This window comes from Athene cunicularia, assembly GCF_003259725.1.
Source record: "Athene cunicularia isolate RWA chromosome 20 unlocalized genomic scaffold, athCun1 chr20_part1, whole genome shotgun sequence".
NCBI lineage: Eukaryota > Metazoa > Chordata > Aves > Strigiformes > Strigidae > Athene > Athene cunicularia.
The window spans coordinates 12,078,545-12,098,620 of record NW_020799125.1 but is presented as its reverse complement, the minus strand read 5'-3'; the positions used below and the strand labels follow the sequence as shown (position 1 = coordinate 12,098,620).

At 40.2% G+C, this 20,076-nt stretch overlaps 1 protein-coding gene across 3 annotated transcripts in view; it reads left to right on the top strand.

The window, feature by feature from the left end:
* PTPRT (protein tyrosine phosphatase, receptor type T) overlaps positions 1-20,076 on the top strand; it is a 338,779-nt gene that overhangs the window by 161,357 nt on the left and 157,346 nt on the right. For all 3 annotated transcript variants that reach the window (XM_026862069.1, XM_026862068.1, XM_026862067.1), the window contains exons 7-8: positions 17,447-17,743; positions 19,082-19,191. In XM_026862069.1, coding sequence (XP_026717870.1) covers positions 17,447-17,743; positions 19,082-19,191 — 407 coding nt within the window. The remainder of the gene's footprint in view (positions 1-17,446; positions 17,744-19,081; positions 19,192-20,076) is intronic.

The following is a 20,076-nucleotide window of genomic DNA, read 5'->3' as shown; positions in this document are numbered from 1 at the left end:
CCTACCATTGATAGCTTTAAGGAATTTAGCTCAGTGGTAGACCCTGCACAGTGAAAAGGTTATTGCTTTGCTTTCTGTTCTCCAGCTGACACCCTGGGAGTCATGGCTGGGTACATTGCCTCTAATGAGACAGCCTTAAGTGGGTACGTTATTCAAACTGACTCTGATGAATTTATTCCAATCGACTGCAAGTCTTGTTGCAGTAATACTTTTGACAAAAATTGAAGTTACAAATTTGAACTGCTGTGAGTTGGTATAGAAATCTCCTTATACTACTCCCTGTATAATAACATTAACTTTTCTTTTGGTGTACTGCTGTAGCAGTTGCTATGGAAGTATATAAAGAGATTAGTACTGTATGGTAATCTATAACTTTGAAACTGTTCTCTCTCCTTCATTAACCCTTATGTGCCTTCCTATTAAATACACAGTGCTGGGATCATCTTTAGCACACCCAGGCAGTGTAGTCGTTGGTACAAAGTGTAGTATGGGAGTAAGAAACATTCAGAAAGATGTCCAGCAAAACTGAAATGGTAGGACAGTGATTTTCTTTTTTTTAGTTTATATACATGATGTTTCAGTTTAGAGCTTGACTCCAGATGCAAATATATTCCATCTTCATCTTAATACACATTTTCTTAAATTGATAATCACATCATAGTTACTGTGTGAGAAGTGAGAAAGTAGCACTTTTTTTTTTTTTTTTTTCCCCCAGTAGTTGATGCCTGGCACAGTTATTTAACAAAACTCAGTCCGAGCCTCTGTGTGTCAGTATAATGGCAAAGGTCATCTTCTGAGCAGAATGTATAGATATCGGTTCCCATTTAAAATGAGTGTCCTAGGTCTGATGGTTTCCTCATTGGTATATATGGGGAGGGGAGCCTCCATGTTTTACTTCTGAGTTTTGTGGTGGCTTTCCCCCAGCAGTATCACAAATCACTGAAAACAGAAAAAAAATGCAGCATTCTAATGTAGAACAAGAAGTTAGAAAAAATTAATCAGAACTTAGTTCGTACAAAAGGTCTGAGCTGTATCTGATTGGTCTGTTATGAATTGTAACTTACTTCAAGGTGTTTTCTCAGGTTTTTTAACATTTTCCGTGCAGTTCATGTAACTCCAAACAGTGTTTGGCACTCTCAGATCTCATTGTCTCATACTGCTACCCATTGTTATGTAAAATCTTTTTTTCATACAATTACTGAGGTCTACTTTAAAACTTAAAATGATTGTTTATTTTTAGCTACACTTAAATCAGGTTATTTTTCCTAGCATTTGGAAATACAAGAGTGTATTTTTTGTACAGTATTGGTTACTGCTGGCCCTTCATTTTTTCAACCAGCCATCTTCCCCAGGAACAGGTCGCTAGATTATTTATTCATCTTTTCTTTTAGACAAGATGCTTCACCTCCAGTGCTTGGTCTGGGTTAATTGCCTATCAGACCAGCTAAAATTGTGAGAATACTGGGGAAAGAAATGAAGCTTATGACTCTTGATCCTGATCAATATTATATACTGTCTTTTACATAGAAGGTACCACCAGAACTCCCTGGCTATGGGAAAAAAATCTTTCCTGGCTGGAATTGCTGGAGGGTAAAACAAACAGAAGACATTAACACAAATGCTATACTGGAGATGAAGGGCAGCATGATTCATGGTAAATTATTGGAGATAGCTTGCTGAGTTCATTCACTTTTGTATCTGAAAGCCATCAATGCTATACATCAGGACTTGTGAACTATTCAGATGAATGTCAGTCATCTTGTGAATATGTTAAATATGCTTTGTTGGGAAAATGGGACGTTAGTCAGGATGGAAGGGATTCATAGGCTCTAATTTTCTTTACTGCTTAGGACAGAATCTGCCATGCCATTTGTCTGAGTCTATGTGGTTTGGTTTATAAGAATGCTCCAGAGCAGAATTTCTAACTGAGGATTTTGCCTATTTTGCCTATTTTGCATATGAATTAATACATATATTTGAAAACTTATCTGGGAAAGAGCACAGTGTCAAAAACAGAGATGCAGGCCATGCCTGTAGACAGTCTGCAGTTGGCACATGCCGTATTTGCCCCCAGTATCCGATGGGTACCCAGCTAGCGAGCTAGTGTTCAGGCACCTGGTGCTGTGTGTGCATGCCTGGAAATATCCCAGGCAGTATTTGTAGGGCAGATCACAAATTAACATCCCAAACCTTGTTTTATTACAGAAGAAAAGTCCCAGAATGTTCTGCAGTTCATCATCCTGTGAAGCAGATACACGTAGTGTTTTGCTGCTTATTTCACCAAAAAGCCTATTTAATTGCTTAAGGTACAGCATACAGTTATTCTACATTTTACTGTTTTCTGCTACTTTCTCTTCACATAATTTCTGAGTAAAATAATTCCGTTTGGCTGATTGATTCAGGAATTTGACTGTCACATTCAAGGCGTGACATTTGAAAATGCATACTAATGGACTTTAAATGTGTTGCTATAAGTTTTAAAGTGATTTTTTTTTTTAATGTCGAGGTGGAGCACTAATATCTCTCCGGGTAAAATCTATTGCCCCTAGAAACAATATTTTAAAGTTCAGTAATATTCATGACTATATTCCCCTTGTAATTGCATCACTAAAAGAAAACCAATGTGCTTTGCAGGCTGTCCTTGTCTGAAAGAACTTTGCAAAGACCCGATTTTTACAACAGGCTGTTGCAAAGACAAAAATAGTGCCAGAGCAGATGAATAGCTCAAATAGAGTAAAAATCCAGCTGCAGTGGTCTGGAACTCCAGTGTTCCATCTCTGCCTGGTCTCAGAGTGGCTTTTTGGTTCAGTCTACAGCCAACCCTGATGCTGCTGTGAATTCAAAGAACAGTCTTGCTCACACCTGTGTGGGTGAGCATATAGGCCACCCTAAGAGAGTGCAGCTAGCAGCTTCACTGCCAAACCGAACTGTTCGGATTACAAAATGGGTAGTTCCTCTTAGAGATGAGGAAACAGATATTCTCCCAAAATGCAAATTGGGAGGTGCAAGTATTTATTTCAATTGACCATATTACCACATATCTACCTTTAACAAAGCTCACATTGAGACTGTCAGTGGGCATGTGGCTGCTAGTAAGGTCATCTGTTCGACGAGTGTTAAAATTGAGGGTTGTGATCACCGAGGGTACCGTTTGCAAGTTGAACTATGGCTGTAATGTCCCTGCCACATAAAACACAAGAACGATTCTCCTAGTGCATTATTCATTATACAGTCATCCTACTGGAGTTTTAAGTTTGGAGTGTGTGGATTTTCATATTTGGGGAACTGAAGCCAGTTCTGTCTGCCGACTGCACAGCAAAGCTCACATCATGCAGATGGAAGGGAGCACAGGTCAGCGCCTTGTTATCATGTGCCCCTCAAACAAGGCAGCAGGATCCTGATTCCAGGCACTGCATTGGTTGTGATGTGTGGAGCAAAACAGAAATGATGTGAGTCCATGTCCCACAGTGAAAACAGAGGGTTGGCGATTAAAAATACCTAACTTTTTTCTTGCAAGCAGAGCATGAAAAGCTTTTAGTGAAGAATGAATGAAAATGACATTTTCATGGTCTCTTGACCACCACCATGCTTTAAGCTCCTCAGTGATGCTACAAGCTAACAGTGGAAATTATATGCTGTGTTTGTATTTGTAAGTGGTGATAAATTACTAATCATATCAACAATTAGCAAGCAGCTCACCTGATGAAAGGAGATGCAGTCAGATAGCTTCTGCAGATTGTCACTTGCTCAAGGACAAATAATGAACTTTGTCAGGAATATGCTAGCTTCAGCCAGAATAATTAACGAAAATGTAGATGAGAGCTGTATGTCTGATGGAGTTACTCTCCACTGTTGCTCTCAGAGGGTTCTCTTGAAAATCAGATCTGTAATGGATATTATGCAGATTTGAAAGAAAAATTGAAACATGCGACTTTTTTATCTGCTTTTGATGTTACATTCAGCTGCTTTCATTGCCGAGGATAAAAGTAATTGAACAATAATCCCAAAGAGAGTCAAATATACAAATCAATAAACTGCTCTCACAGCGGAATATATTTTGATGAGTATACTGGTACCTAACACTTCCCCGAGCTGTTAGGTTTCCATTAGGTGGTCTTGTACTCTTTAATACAGATAGCAATGTCTAGACTGGGGAACACAGACAATGAATAAGGCAGATATACTCTCTGAGTATCATGGAACAAGTACAGCTTTTTACCTCCTTTGATTGGCATCCTAAATCTCAGTTGAGTGCTGAGAGTCAGTTTTTGTCCTTTCATTTTTGTGTTCTTTTGGGAAGTATAATAAAGCAATGGGCTAGTGCTTTCATTAGACATAGCAGTAATGTAGGCAGTTGTTAGGCAAACTTCCTCTGTTGAGCATTTTTTTTATCTTGGCTGTGGTGGGTGGAGGAATTTTTGGTCTTTTGTATTCCTTGTCTCTGTAGTGTTATCCAGTGATCTTGGATATTTTTTTTTATATTACATTTTTTGAAATGTATTTTTTTAACAATGTCATCAATTGTTGAATTATTTAATAAATAACTTGATAGTCCCCCTTCCCTTAATGTGAGGCACTACAATAGGCACATAGAGAAAGGGAATCCATGTTCCAGGTTCTTAAAGTCTGTATATGAGAACAAGTTGATCATTACTCTCTTGTATAGAGTTTTGACTAGGTTTGACTACCCAGGAAGTTTGCCTCACATGTACATTAAGCTCCTTTCCATAACCCAGACCATGATGGAAAGGGAAAACACCAGGAAGTGTTGGAGGTGGAGCAGATGATACGATCGCTTACCTGAAACTTTCTATCTATGGTCCTGTGTAAGGACCATCTCTTTAGGGCCTGTCAAACTTTATAATTTTGTCTGAAAATCTTAAAGGTAAGCAAACCCCCAATATGATGAAGGCTTTGGAAATCTCCAACCATTTCCAGGAAGGTGATAAACGGAACATAGGTTTTGTTCAAGTTTATTCAGTTCTTAAGTTTAAGCCTTCTGGAGGATGTATGTGGCTAACTTTCCCCTCTGAAGGGTGGTGAGTTTTTTTGGGGGTTGGTTTTCTTGGTGTGGTTTTTGTTTGTTTGTTTGTTTGTTGTTTTTTGTGTTGTTTTGTTTTTGTTTTGTTTTGTTTTCTCTCCTGTCGGCATGAAAACCCACCACAATCTGTCTGTGCGATTGAATGAGATTAAATGGAAAAATTGTAGTCCATGTGTATGCAGGAGAAAGTTCACAGATTATAATAGCTAGATTTTCAAAAGACTTCAGTTGCTCTAAGTTGGTTTTGTCTTGTCCAAGGTTAAATTTGATGTTAGCAGTGAAAGGATCCTTAATCCTCTAGCAAAAATCGTTTCACCGCTGTGCTCAGTCACCCTGGAGGAGAAATCTGCTGGACTTTAACTTAGAGCTGAGAGATGTGTTGGCAGAAGGGAAATGGGGAAGTGGGTTTAGGGAGGAATTGGGAGAAGAAGGTGGGAAAGATGATTGTGTAGGGCAGCTGGGCATGAAGAGCAGGAGAGGGAGCTGGGATGTCCTTTAAGGATGAAGGAGGAACATAGGAGCAAGGTCTAAGATTGAGACCCAGTGGCTGACGGGATCAGGAACCCAGGCTGATGAGGAACTACTGTCCCTGATGGAGAGTAGATTGGACTGAGCTGCAGTTCAGACTGGAGTAAGAAGTTTTAGGAGCAGATACAGTTAAGGACTTTGAGAATGCTGGAGTGGAGAAAACGCTGGACTGAGGTAGGCAGAAGAAACAGTTGTAGTGGAAGATATGGAGCAAGGAAGAGTGATTGTGTAGAACAGGCAGTCAGTCGATAGAAAATGTTCCCAACCATAATCAAAGTTAAATCTTGTGATTCCTTTGCTGCCCACTGGCACAGCTGAAACATAAATGGCTGCAACCTGCTGCGATCTGCTGGACAGATCATTAGTTAGTTCACTGAACTGACAGGCTGCATTTGACACTTGCATCTGTTTTACATAGAACTAAGGATGTTTTGTGTACTTGGGGGAGACAGCGCTCCTGTGGGGAAAAATGCTACAGTATAGGAGTCCCTGGGCAAGAGGCACAGAGGTAGGATGGTCAGGCCTGAACAAGTGTTTTCACCCTTTGTGCTGGTTTCGACCAGGCCGCAGTTACCCTTCACTGGAGTATTTCGGACCATGTGATGTCATGCCCGGGGATGCCGGGCCGGGCTCTCTGGCGCCGGCGGGTTGCGGGGCCGGGCCGGGCTGTGTTGCCGTGGGGGCGGTCGCTGCGCTCGGTAAGCCACTGCTGCATGTTACCCCTGTCTTTCTGGGCTCACTGTTGTTACTGTTGTTCTCTCGTTATATTTAGTGAATTCTTCCTTTTTATCCAGCCTAGGAATTCTCTTCCTTTTTCGTCCTGCCCCTGTTTCCCCGGGAGGGCGGAGGTGAGCGGCCGCGCCTGCCTGCGGGCGAGTTCAGCCCTCACGGGGAGGCGCGGGCTGCCCTGAGCGCCCGGGGCACCGCGGCGCTTAGAGGGGCTCTTTTGAGGGCCCCGATACTGTTAGACACTTACACATCTCTCTCAGTCCTTGGGCACAAGGAACACACATTCGCATTGCACGTGCAACCGTAATTCTAGCTGGGCCCAACACTGGGTCGCTTCACTTTGTAGCTGTAATGCTCCTGGATTTTAAGTTTCACAGGAGCCTGTCTGAAGATTGCACGGGAAGAGAAAGTGGTTCTGTCTGTAAACCTTGAGAGACCAGAGCTGAATGGATGCCAGTTGGAGATCCCGGACGTTTCTAATCTGCTTCTCGAGATAAATTACAACCATCTAGGGAGCAAATGCTAACATGTCTCTAGTAGGAATATTATTATTTTAATAGCAAAGCAGTAACTGTTTTTCCTCTGCCCTTCTTTCTTGCCCTCTGCTTTGAATAGAAGAGAAATCATTAATAGCTGGAGGACAACCAACCATCAAACGGACTTTTTCGGCCGTTGTTCTAGGTAGGAATACTAGAGGAAAATGAAATTAGGAACACAGTATTTTCTTTATATAAATTCAGTGGTATATTAAATGAAGAAAAAGTGTGTCTCATCATAAATCCTGTTACAACTTGCAGACCTTGGGGTGCCAAGCTGTGGCAGTAGTTATTGGAATGTTTCAGTGATATATTAACAGATCTTTTCTTAGAAACTCTTAGCTTTCCTTAACACACTTTCAGCAAATGGATTTCCAATAAGCATCTACCTTCTTTCTCCTCTTTCCATTTTAAAATAAACTCTTTCAAGGCACAGTAGTGCATTTGTCCGGAAATGGCTTTCCTGAGAAATTGAAAGGCAGGATCTGGATCAGTTCCCTGCGCAAGCATTGCAATATCCCTGAAAAGTGTCCTGATCTGTATTTGGTGCCCAGAGCATTGCTTAAGCTAGTGGGGGGAAAACTAATCTCTTGCGCTTTCATTGGCAGCACTGTCATGGACTGATCCTAATGGGGTGGAAATGAGCTCAGCTGCCTGATTCTGTTAAAACACAGGCGCTTTTTTTCACACATGATTGCTCATCTACTTCCTTCTAGCTGCCTTGTTAAAGCCATGGCAGCAAAGAATCAAGCCATAGTGGCCAAAACCAAAACATGCCTCTTTTTTTTCCACTTCTTTTTTTTATATATGCAGTAAGAAATGGTCAGTGCAAGAGTCTTAATTCACCCAGAACACATTCTAAAGATCTTGATATGGACAAATGAGACCTTCCCTAACTTTTAGGGCATGACTAACTTCCTCATTAGTATTGTAATTTTAATACTGCTGTAAACCTTGTTTCACTCTCTGTGGTTCAGAACCCAGAGATGAGGGCAATGCAGCCCCAGAACCAGATGTGGCTCTTGGCAGTTCTGCGTCATTCACTTCAGCTGTGGTGCATGTGCAAGCAGACAGCCCAGGATCTTCCATAGCTGGCTCGGTTTTGTGTCCGAGTTGTTGGCTGTAGTAACACACAGTTACTACAGTAAATCCAGTTATTACTACAGTTTCCTAGCAAGTGGAAGACCAGTTCCCTGCTGCAGCCTATGGGAGATGAAGAAAGTAAGCAGAGCTGTAAATCTGCCTCTTCATTTCCATGTGCCTGTATATGAGGACATGACCATTTTCTGTCACCCAGCCAGGCCGTTGCTATGCCTGTACCTTTAGGTCCATTAGGGTTGACCTTCCTGTGCTCATTAAAACCAGGGCTCAGATTTTTACTTCCGAGATAAATGTATCGGTAGTACAGGACTTCGTAGGGAAGCTTAAAAACTAAACACCAACATACTTTGCATGGGTATCAGTCTTTATTACATCCTTCATCTTTTTCCCTTTTGAAGGGCAGGTTCCTCGCGGCAGACTCCACTTTCATCCTCTGTGGGAGCTGTAGATGTTCCTCGGGCAGAACTGGCTGTGAGTGGGCATATGCACAGGTTCATGCCATGGTGTCCCTTGGAAGTGACTCCCATGACTATTCATTAAATTGTGCTAATACTCTGTAAAACCTGTAGCCGGCTGCTAATCGCTTGCTTTGCAATACAGATGAGCTGAGAAGTGGTTTAAAGGCTGTGTCCAGGCCTGCACAGCTAATAGGAATTAGGGAATGGGAAGTACATCTTTCTCTTAGAGGAAGTATTGAGCAAAAGAGAACAGCAATAATTTGGTATTTTTTGGTGAACCATCCTACTTCTTGGGGGTTTGTGGGCTTTTTGCTTGTTTTGTTTTGTTTTTTTTTAAAACAAAACCAGAAGTTCTAGAAAGTTTATTAAGCAAGAGATCTGAAGTTCCCCTGGGGGATTTTCCTGGCTCTACTGTGAGCATAGTGGAGACTCTACCAACTCCCTGGCCCTCCCGTAGGAGCAGTACCTTGGCTATTGCAGACTCATGCCTCCTGCAGTGCAGGGCAAAACCTGAGTGTGTCTGGTAACAGAAAACTGTGGTCATAGAGCGGGGTCATGTGGCAGCAAGGAGATTAGAGGTATTAGGAACAATTTGGAATTGTTCAGAATTGAGTAATTTTCTGAGCAGGCAATTATAGCAGTTGCATGTTAAAAAAAAAAAAGAAAGTTGCTGAGTTAAAAAAGGTATACTTGGGCTAAAAGAAGGACTTGAATTTCAATAAGACTTTTAAAAATGTGTGTTGGGGGTATTAACGGGGCTGCTGTAATCCCAGCACTATGCTCTTGTATGTTCAGATTACACTAGGTCCTACCTGTGTTGGAAGCTACAGTCTGTAGGCTTGACAGTGTTTCTGAAGAACTGCTTTATCTGTATTTTCTCGTATGTCATGTCCGTATTGAAATCCTTTAAGAGTATTTTCTTAGTGGCACACTGATCAGATATAAATGGTTTTAAGAAGTGCTGGTCCTGCTCCTTACACTCTGCTCTCCTCGCACTCTTATCTGGCCTAAAGTTACTCTGCTTTATTTTTGTTTGAGCTAAAAGTGCAACCATATCCTAGGAAAAGGGCAATCATTGAGCTAAATGCAGTGCATTGATTTTGTTCAGAGCAAACTTCTGTCAGTCCTTCGCTATCCCAAAGAGTGTCTATAGCATTTGGAAATGAACATTTGTTCAAATATGTACATTCACGTAAGAGCTAACCATCCATGCCATTAGTGGCACTGCATTGCTGACTTCAACACCCTAGTTGAAGGCAGGCACGAGCATGAAATTACAATTTATGACCAGCTGTTAATTCTATCTAGACCCTTTCTAAAAATGTATTCCTGGAATACATTGCCACCAGTACTCAGCTGCAGGAATTTGAAGTCTTTTGGTCTAGTTAAGGGAATAACTGGGAAAAGAAACTGGCTGACACAGAGTTACAGCCTCTGTCCTGTTTCCACTAGCTCAGTTTCCAACCACCTGCTCCCAAGGACTCCCCATTTGTCTAACCTTATTATTGTAGTTGTGACATATTCTACTTGGCCCTAAGTAATTGTCCAATCTTAGCATTCTTAGCAATAGATTTTTTTTTTCCCTCTTCTGACAATAAAGAGAGAAAATCCTTTAGATGTCATCAAGTACAGGGAATCAGCTAGTCCTCATCACATGGAGATTCCTCATGTGCTGCCGATAGCAGATGCAAAAGGGAGTTGCTGCTGCTCCTGAATCTTGAATCCAATGGACAAGCCTCAAGGGCAGTTAGGATATCTCAGTACTGCCCCCAAAGCCAGTGTTTCATCACCTAATAGCTCCTTCTGCTAGATGTGCAAGTAGAAATGAATTTATTTTTTTTTTTTTAAATTTTGGTTTTGAAAGACAGTATTTCAAAAGAATTGAGAGAGTTGCTCTGGCAGATTGCACAGACATGAAAGGAAGCCACAGTTACAAATGAGAGAAAGCCTATCTGCCAGAGCAGTGCTTTTCTCTGCTACTTAAAATAATTCAATATGCCCATGACTGTGTAGCCTCTCTTTTACCTACTATTTCAATTACCTTATTTATTTTTATGGAGATAATTTATGTTTTGTCAGGAACTAGCTTGTATGTTATTCTAATCTCTTCCACCTGTTCAATTACATTTATATTAGATGTGAGGAAAAAATTCTTTAATGTGGTGAGGCCCTGGCACAGGTTGCCCAGAGAAGCTGTGGCTGCCCCCTCCCTGGAAGGGTTCAAGGCCAGGTTGGACGGGGCTTTGGGCAACCTGGGCTGGGGGAAGGTGTCCCTGCCCATGGCAGGGCGGGTGGAACTTGGATGATCTTTAAGGTCCCTTCCAACCCAAACCATTCTGTGACTCTGTGATAACAGCAGAAGTACACAGAGGAAGAGGTAGTAAAAATAAATGCACATATGCGATAATAAGGCAAATAGTTAAATATTTTATTTATATGTAATAAATTTGTGAAAAACACGTTTTACTTTTGTTTGACAAAAACCAAGTGGTTTACCTGCTTTGTAATCTCACTGTCATTAGCATATTTAATTATGCTTTTGCATTTAATCATCAAAATGCTCAATAATGTGCATTTTGTTCCCAGTCATGGAATACCACTGCTATGTATATCCGTGATAGATGTTTTTAATAAAATCAGTAATTACCCTTTATTGTTGTTTTAAATTATTATTTTTAAGTTTGTTAGGGAACAATACTTTTAGGTATAAGAGAAAGAAAGCTTTCCTTTTACCATTTCACAATGTAATGAAAAAAAAATCCATTTAAACAGATGCTAATAAACCTTTTTTAAAGACTAGTGCTTAATTATCTTGAAGTTGTTTACAAGTGAGGACTTGGCGGCTGGGCTCTGGGTGTAGGTGAGTCCAGCGCAAGGCGGCAGTGCTGTGGCAGGCGCTGGGAGCTGGCTCTGCCAGCGCGTTCTGGCCGGGCTCCCTGGCACCCTTTGCTTTTTGGGTGACCTTGGGCACGTGCCAGCGTGCAGGCTTTTACTCTGTGAGCCTGACAGGCACGTTTTGTAACGAAAGGTCTGCCAGGCTTTTTAAACATCAGATAGATCTGGGCTCATTTTTAAACGCTTTTTTTTTTTTTTTGGTTAACAAGGTTGAACTATGAAATCAGAGGATGTTTAATGGGATTTGTAATGTATCAAATATTTTCCTTCTTTTTTTTAAAAAATAAAAAATCTTGGGTTTCTTTCAGTACGGAGTACAAGGTAAAATTTGTAACTGAAATGGAACCAGATCAGTCAAAAAATGAAGATGCTGTGCTGTGGAGTAAAATGATCGTGTTAACTGCTGAGAGAGCTCAGTCCCTGGCCTATCTAAACACATACTCCATTATCTCACTTAGTTCATCGTTCTTTTAGAATACATTTATCTGTGTGCAGGGCTCCTCTTTCTTCATTGCTCAGAGAATGCCATGAAATAGCCTTTTTCACTTCATCAGCTGTGATGACACCTATGTCTTTGGGTATGACTTGGGGTTTAGTTGATTGTAGGTATCTCAACAAACAGGTGGTTTGTTCAGTGGTGATTTTATTGTATTAGACTCACTCTTTTTTTTCTCTTCTCTCTGTTGCAAGTCATTTCTCAGAACATGCCTTTCTGTATAACTGCCTGCTTTCAGCGTTGTCTGTTCTCTTTGGACCAGTGATGATATCCAAACTAGTTAAAAAAATAAATTATATCCAAATATTAAGGAGATTGTTCTTTCTCCAGAAAAGGGGAAAACCAAACCACTTTTACAGTGTTGAAAGACTAGTGAACTCTGTTTAATCAGTGTTTTTATCTGTCATGTCTGAAAAGGCATTTATACCACATTCAGGCTCAGAAGGCATTGAAATGTGATGGGCAGCAGCTGTGTGAGCTGTGACGCTCGGCAAAGGAACTCTGTCACAGAAAGACATGATGCACTTCAGGGATGGACAGAGTTGTCCGTCATTCTGAAATGTCCACGTATAGGACATTGATATGGAAGGTGTTCATGAAACAATTCATCTGTCAGGATGTCTTTGAAGAGATGAACAGCTTGCGCTGTGGAGTTGGTTGTTTTATCCTGAACCATCACACACACTTGAATTGTGCATTTAAGGCAAACCACTCAAATGCTTCTGCTCTGTTTATCTTGCAGCGTTTTTTGATGGTAGGTATGTTTCCCTGGACTTGTTTCATCCTGTGGAAATTTAAGGAGGAAGAGGGAATAAAGGTGAGATAGAGAAGGCTTCAGCTCTAATCTAATATCTGAAGTAAAATCATTGTCAGAAAAATTACATTACTGTTTGGTTTTCCACCTATAGAACAAGAACAACATCTTTCAAAAACACAAAGGAAACATTCTGATGATTCACTGTCATTAGGAGTTCTGTTGTTGTTGCAGCAATGGTGGCCACTGTCTCAATTTATTGTGAGAGTGAAATATTCTATGAAGTTCTCAACCATTCTGTGATACTACCAAATTTGTATTTTCTAATTGAAATGTTTAAATGTTTTCTGGGCTACAGAGAGAGGTCATACCATGCTGGTAGATGGAAGAACACAAGTTTTGGTCTTCTTATCAACTACTGATGCACCAGTCTCCTCCCAGTCTGCCTAGAAGGAGGGGATGGGGACCTTACTGGGGTGTCCCGATGTTGGCTGACCTGCTCTGGCTGGAGTGACTGGCTCAGCTGTGGGTGTGTTGGGGGGGAGGCAGGAATCATACTCACACCTATTTGCCTTCTCTTTCTGTATCAGAAAGCACCTGTTCAAGACTCACAGAAAGCTGATACACCTGTCACCCTCATTTTTCTTGCCTTTGTGCATTCTCAGTCTCTGTAACCTACTGCTGAGAAACAGAATTTTATCAGTGGACACCTGCACTGCTAATAAACTCTGCCTCCTGCTCTCCGTAGGGTCAGGGGACATGGGCATGGGGCCTCAGACAAGTATGGACATCTTCTGCTCAATGTCATGTCTTCACTGACAGCAGCAATTTCTTGCAATTAGGCTCCTGCAGCAGGTAGTTAACTTGGGGGCAACAGCTGATTGTCTCTATTTAACTTCACCACTCAACTTGAGATTCTTGTTCAAAGCCCAGTGTTTCCCATTGCTTCCTTTCCTCTCTGTTCTTCTCTTGATGGAGGGGTATAAATCAGAAATAATTGTTATTAATAATCTAAATCAACCTTTGCTTTTCTACCCCTCACCTTGGGCAAGAAGACTATAGTGAACAAAATGAAATCTGTGACACTTAATAAGGAAAGAGCAAAACCAGCTATAAAAGTCAACTTTTTTGAAATTGCGATAGCAGAAAATGCAGTGTCTGAATTTTAGGTCACTGTTGGGTCAAAAATGTCTGCTTAGCTGGACTGAGAGCACAGCTGAAGGATCCCTGGGAGAGTTTGTTTCATTTAGGCCACTTGCACATCACAAATGCTTGAGAAGGGTTCCTGGCCTGCAGTGTTTGCATCAGCCTACCAGAGTAACGAGAAGTATCAAAGCATCAGTGGGAGATGCAGTCTTAAAAAATACGGTTCAGTTAATGACTTGGTTGTGAACTTTCAAAATGTAATTAATAGTTCAACCAGGCTGAATTAAAAATACAGCATTTGCACAGTGAAATCCCAGAGACTGCAATTTTCTTTGCATGGGTTCAAGACTAGTTTTAATAGATCGTTGGCAGATGTTTCATTGCTCCTGCCTCATGGGAATTTCCTTTGGTTTTTCCAAGGTTTCAGGACACTTAGAAATTTTTATTTCCTTTTATGCAGGTTACACAAACATCTTTTTATATGTGATCTCTTAAGTATTCAAATTGGGCCAGTCTGTTCCTGTCTTGCTTTTGTAGGTATTTTTGTAAAGCAAAAAGTTGAGATACCTATTAGCAGCTTTTCTTACACTAACCCAAGTGCAAGGTTAACAGTTTTCAGGTTTTTTCTTGTGTTTTTTGGAAGCTATACTTCCAAGAATACAGAAATGGAGATGTTTGTCCAGTTTCAAGTATGCACCACTACTAGAGGATTGTTGATTGATTATAAACGTTTTTAGGTTTTTTTTGGGGAAAAAAAGAATCTTTATGGCATTATGAAAAAACAGTGATGTTTGACAGTAGATTCCCAGTGATAGGTTCTATAGACTTTCTGAGATTGTGTCCTTACAAAGCTAAAATGTGGAAGGAATTAAATGGAGAAGGTAATAGGCACCACTGTCCTTTAAAAACAACAGTACAAAATCTCATCTTTGAAACTGAGTTTCAATGACTTATGCTGCAGAGGAAATCAGTGTGGCAACAGGAGAATATTTTCAAAATTACGTAGTCTCAGTTTTCAGAAAAAGGAGATTGAAACTGAGAGAAGGCAGCCAGAGAGAATATAAAGCTTTTCAGGTGCAGCTTCTATTTGTTGATTTAATGCCAGTTTGGTTTCTTCCTCTCTGAACCTAAAGTTTAAATAGGTTTTACTTACTTATTCCTTCTTTGCTCAAAAGGCTGTTTGTTGTCAAGTCTCCACATCTGACATAGGAGACTCCTCAGACTATGGGTGTTTCTGAGACCTGCATCCCCTTCCTGCTGTCACTGTGACTATACAGAATCATGATCTAGTTTTTTCACTGCACTGAAAAATCTCACTTTTTAGGATTATTAGCCTGAGCACATAAAGTTCTTGGGAAAATGTGGCATGTTCTGTGTTTATGTAGTGAGGTCTGGACTATGCTTGTAATCTGTATTTTTAGCTTCTTTAGATTTTTAGTCATCTGCAGTTAATAGGCTGGTTACTCTATTGAAAAGATTGTGTTGCAAAACCATAGAAAGGCCTTGGGATGTATCTTAGAGCATTTACAATACAATTTGAAGTAGAATTAAAAATCGTTGATACAAGGCAGCTTCCAAGACTTACAGTTTGGGGTAAGAAAGGAAAGGGCAAATGTGAACGAGAAAGCAAGCTAAAACTGCAGGTAATCTTCCATAGTCCAGGTTTTGGACATAGAACGTGGTGAGATGATGCTGAATCAGAGTTGCTCTTTACCCACTTACAAAGTCAGCACATCTGATATCAACAAATGTCACACCCCCTCTAATTAGCCATTCATTCCATAACATGGCCGACTTAAAGAAAATAGCTGTGATTTAAAAAACCAGTATAGCATTAACATGGAGGTTAATAGCCATCTTCAGCTGCATCATTGTCCTGGCATGAAATGTTTTTGCTGTGTCTCAGCCACATTTTGGGTTGGGATCCAGAGTTGATTATTTGGTGTAGTGGTGAGTTCAGAAGGACAAGCATCTGCATCTGCTTTTGGTTTTCTTTCCTTTCACTGCACCTTGGAATGACACTTGTGCTTACCTTTACAGTCTCAGAGGCTGAAAGTTTTCATGGAAATATTCTTTTGTTCACCTTATTTCTCTATACAATTCATCTACAGAAATGTTCTTTTCATGAGTTTATAGTAAAGGAATGATTATCATGTAATGTTAAGTACATATGTGTACATTTATGCATATAAGCATTTTAATTTCTAAATTGGAATTTTTTGACGCATACAGTACTAAAGAATCTCATTTAAGAGGTGATTTCTGGATGCTAAGGGCTTGACATGACTTAAATGAAAACCTAAACCAGTTGCTAGTTTTAGACCCCTGGTCATTTAATATCTGTCCTGTTACAAAAACTGGCTGCATGTGTGTGTATCTATGTAAAGATTCAGAACAGTGTTCATTTCAGAAGTAGCTATTTTCCCATTGCCAGACACTAGGGCTTTATTAGAAGACAGAATATGCTGGTTGTTACAGCGCATTTTCCACTTATGCATTAGTTAAATTGAAGTCAGTATGGCTGGTGCGTGCTTTACTTTCAAAAATTACTAGAAGGCTTTTCCTCCAGTTTAATTGTCTTCCAAAGAAACGTAACAAGTATTTGGGAGTCCTAGTGCCTTTTTTTGTTCCCATGAAAATGTTCTGTTCCTTTCATAGGTTGAATCGTGAGAGAACATGAGAAGTGGGTGAAACACTAAATTGTGCTATAAATCAAGTAACTTTATAGGAAATTATGTATTTTCTAATTACCCTGCTTAGATATATAGCGAGCAAAAAAGGAAACGAGCTACACAAGTTGGAGAAATGTCAGATAAACAAACTATGACATGTGTAGTATTATTACCATCTGACATATCTCAAACACTGATTTTACTAACTCATCCTTCATTCTTTATATCCACATGTCTAGCAGTGCATGCATTTATGTTTTATATAAAGGGTGAAGTCTGTAGTCAGAGCATTTGAGCTACACTGTTAAAAATAAATTAAGGAACAGCAGGTGAGAATGGTTCCTACGCATGAATATTCAAACTGTACCTCAGTCAGATACTGTAGAAAGAATAATAGAGAGCAATAAAACTTTGGTGGGGCCAAGGCGCTGATATGATCTGAAATAAAAGTTTTATTGGCACAAGAGTGATACGACTCCGAAAACTTAAATCTGCTCGTATGCCCTGTTGCCAAAATGTTGAGTTTAAAAAATTGAGGGGGCAGTGGCACTAAGATGTTGAAAGTCTTAGCAGTCAGGCTCTTAACCCTGGTGTGCTTTAGTCTCTGAGCAGAATGGGTTCAGGGTCGGCAGGAAGGTGTAGGGACTAAGTAGCTAAATTGAAATCTGAGAGAATTCAATTCATTCTCTCTCTGGCAGCCCTTTCCTATGTATCTGCATCACTTAGGGCTGAACTCACGGAGGCATTTAGGCACTTTCAGGCAGGTCATCAGCTACCTTTTTCTTTTTTTTTTTTTTTCTGGTGTAAATGAAGGTGACTTTCACACTACAGCCACTGTTGGATTCAGTGAGGTTTCATAGGAATCGGGAGCATGACCACTGTTCAGGGGATTTTCAGGGAGAACTCAGGAACCAGAATGCATTTGTGGATCTGACATTCATCTGCCCATCACTTACACATTGTAAAGACAAAAACATTCAGAACTGTGAAATACTTGGATACTCTAGAAGGAACCTTATTAATGGATAACTGAATTCTTTTAATGTAATTTTTTTTTTCTTTTTTTTTTTTTTCTGTGCTTGCTTCACAGATCCTGTACATGGACCTCAAAATGTAGAAGTTGTTGATATTCGCTCCCGGCAGCTGACATTGCAGTGGGAGCCCTTTGGTTATGCAGTGACCCGTTGCCACAGCTACAATCTCACAGTCCAGTACCAGTATGTGTTTAACCAGCAAAAATTTGAGGCAGAGGAACTCATCCAAACTTCTTCCCACTACACCCTGCGAGGTCTTCGGCCCTTCATGACCATCAGACTGAGGTTAGCCCTCTCTAACCCAGAAGGCAAAATGGAAAGTGAGGAGTTGGTTGTACAGACTGAGGAAGATGGTAAGTTATGTTGGGTTTGTTTGCATGTTTGCTTTTTGGGAGAAGACTAATATTTTAAACAGCATAACCCTTTCTCCCATAGACTTATAAGCATCTTCTCTGGACAATGTGTGTTTGTTACACAAGTAAAATCTGTAGGTGTAAACAATTTCCATTTCACAGCCATGTTCTTGAAGGGGCAAGGATCCCTGAAGTGCTTGGAAATGACAAACGCCAGTCTGAGCAGCTGCCAAAAGTGGTAGGTTTAATTCTATAGAACTTGTGTTCTGAACTACCCAGGACCAACAATAAGCTTCTTTATCATATGGGTAAATGTAATCCTGGCATTTGTTGATTTTTCTTGTGCCTTCACATCACTGTTCCAAAACGAAGTATGATGTCTTCCTTTCCAGAGTGTAACTTTTCTTAATACTGATCTGGATACAGCATTTTATATTCGTCTCAGAAGCTAAATTAATTTGGTGCTAACTCTTCTGTTCTTGTAAGCAAAAGAAAAAACAAAATAAGTGTTTCCTAGAAGTAGTGATGGAAAGCTTTGAAGTGTCACTATCCCATCTGAGCTGTGAGGACTCTCATAGACTACAAGCTCCATCCTGTCCAGTGTGTTAAAAAAGAAATGTTCTTCCTCTGCCAGAGCTGTAAGGAGTTGCTGTCCTAAGTTTCTCTCAGCTGAAAGTGGTTCTTGCAGTCCAGTATATCATACGGGGGGGACATAAGAGGATGGCAGATCTTTCAGAAAAATGAACAGGGTTTTTATCAGACAGGCTTGGGAGTGCATTTAGTTAGTTATCTTCCACAGTATTAAAATTTTGCTTGAGTAGGTGGATTTTTTAGCTGGCCTTGTAGCCATAATGAAATATAAATCTTCCATTGTTACTTTGCTAAGGAAATAAATCTTTCAATTGATAAAGGTGTGCAGCCCAGTAGCATCTTTATGCCAAGGTGCAATCTGGCTGTTTAGTGGATAGAGCTTTGCTCTTGTGTGGGCAGAGAAGGACAAATTACATTTCCTGCTGCTACTGTGCTGTACTCGAATAAGGATGTACTGAAATTAGTTTCATATTTTCATGGATTCTGATTCTGTTTAGCACTTAGTGGTTAGATTAGGGTACTCTTACTTGAACAAAAGTTTCAGAATAGACCTTTCATATTGAGAGTGCCTTGGTAATGGTAGTGCCTTGAGGGGGTTTTGTGTTGAGTTTTTTTACTATTATTATTTTTTAAATTTTCAGCTGTGAACTTCCTGTCTCATGGCCTCTTGGTGTCTTCTGGTGTGTGTGCATCTGGAGCTGGTGGTAGCTTCTAACACAGGTTTTTGTTCATTTTTTTTCCCTGTAGTTCCTGGACCAGTTCCCTTGGAATCCATCCAGGGAGGACCTTTTGAAGAGAAGATCTATGTTCAGTGGAAGCCTCCAAATGAGACAAATGGCATCATTACACTCTATGAGGTAAGGAGAACAGATTGTTGTCAAGGAATACATGCCACAGAGCCCTTTTCATATGTATTTAAGCCAATCCTGAGCTCTGAGAGATTTCAGCAGGTGCTAAAAGAAGCTTGATTAAAATACATAAGAATCTTCAAGATAGTCTGCTGCTATCACTGGAAAAGTTTTCTAGTTCAAACAAGAAAAGATTTCTTTACCAATATTCCCCCATGTCTCAGGTGTTCAATTCCTGCACTTTTTTCTTCTGCAGTATCTCCAAGATCTGGTTTTTTTCTTTCTTGAGGTAAACTTCTGTTAGGTTTTATACCTAAATACCTAAACCAGCTCCTCTGTGCCTTTCCAATAGCCATAACACTTCCTGGCAATCTCAGCAGAATATAGACATTAAGTCTTATCTTTTAGTGTTATTATTCAGTCTTTCAGTAAGACATCTATCTAGCCCGATCACTTTCCCGGCCGCCAAAAGAAATATACAGAAGGTTATAGGATGATCGCTGGATGAAAAAAAACCCTTTAAATGTGATTTTAGAGTGTATCAGAGATGTTTCTTGTTAAGGTAAGGCAGCGTTACCATTGTCATGTGCTTCTGGTGAGACTGTGTCCATAATGTCATGTACACCCAAAGGTGCAGAAAAGGAATATAAATGGAGGACTGCTTTAGAGGATCATGTGAAATGAAAGACAGTCCTATGAGAGAAGATAAAGACACTTTTATTAAAGTGCACTGGTGTACCAGTGCTGGCTGAGCATGTTTCTGTGAATAGGTTCAGCATTTACCACAGTAAGGTTAGAAAAAAAGAAAAAAAAGTTTTGATTTTACAGTGATGAAAAAATCAGCACTGTGGGCTTGTGCAGCATTTTCTGATACAGAGAGGCAAGAACCACTTT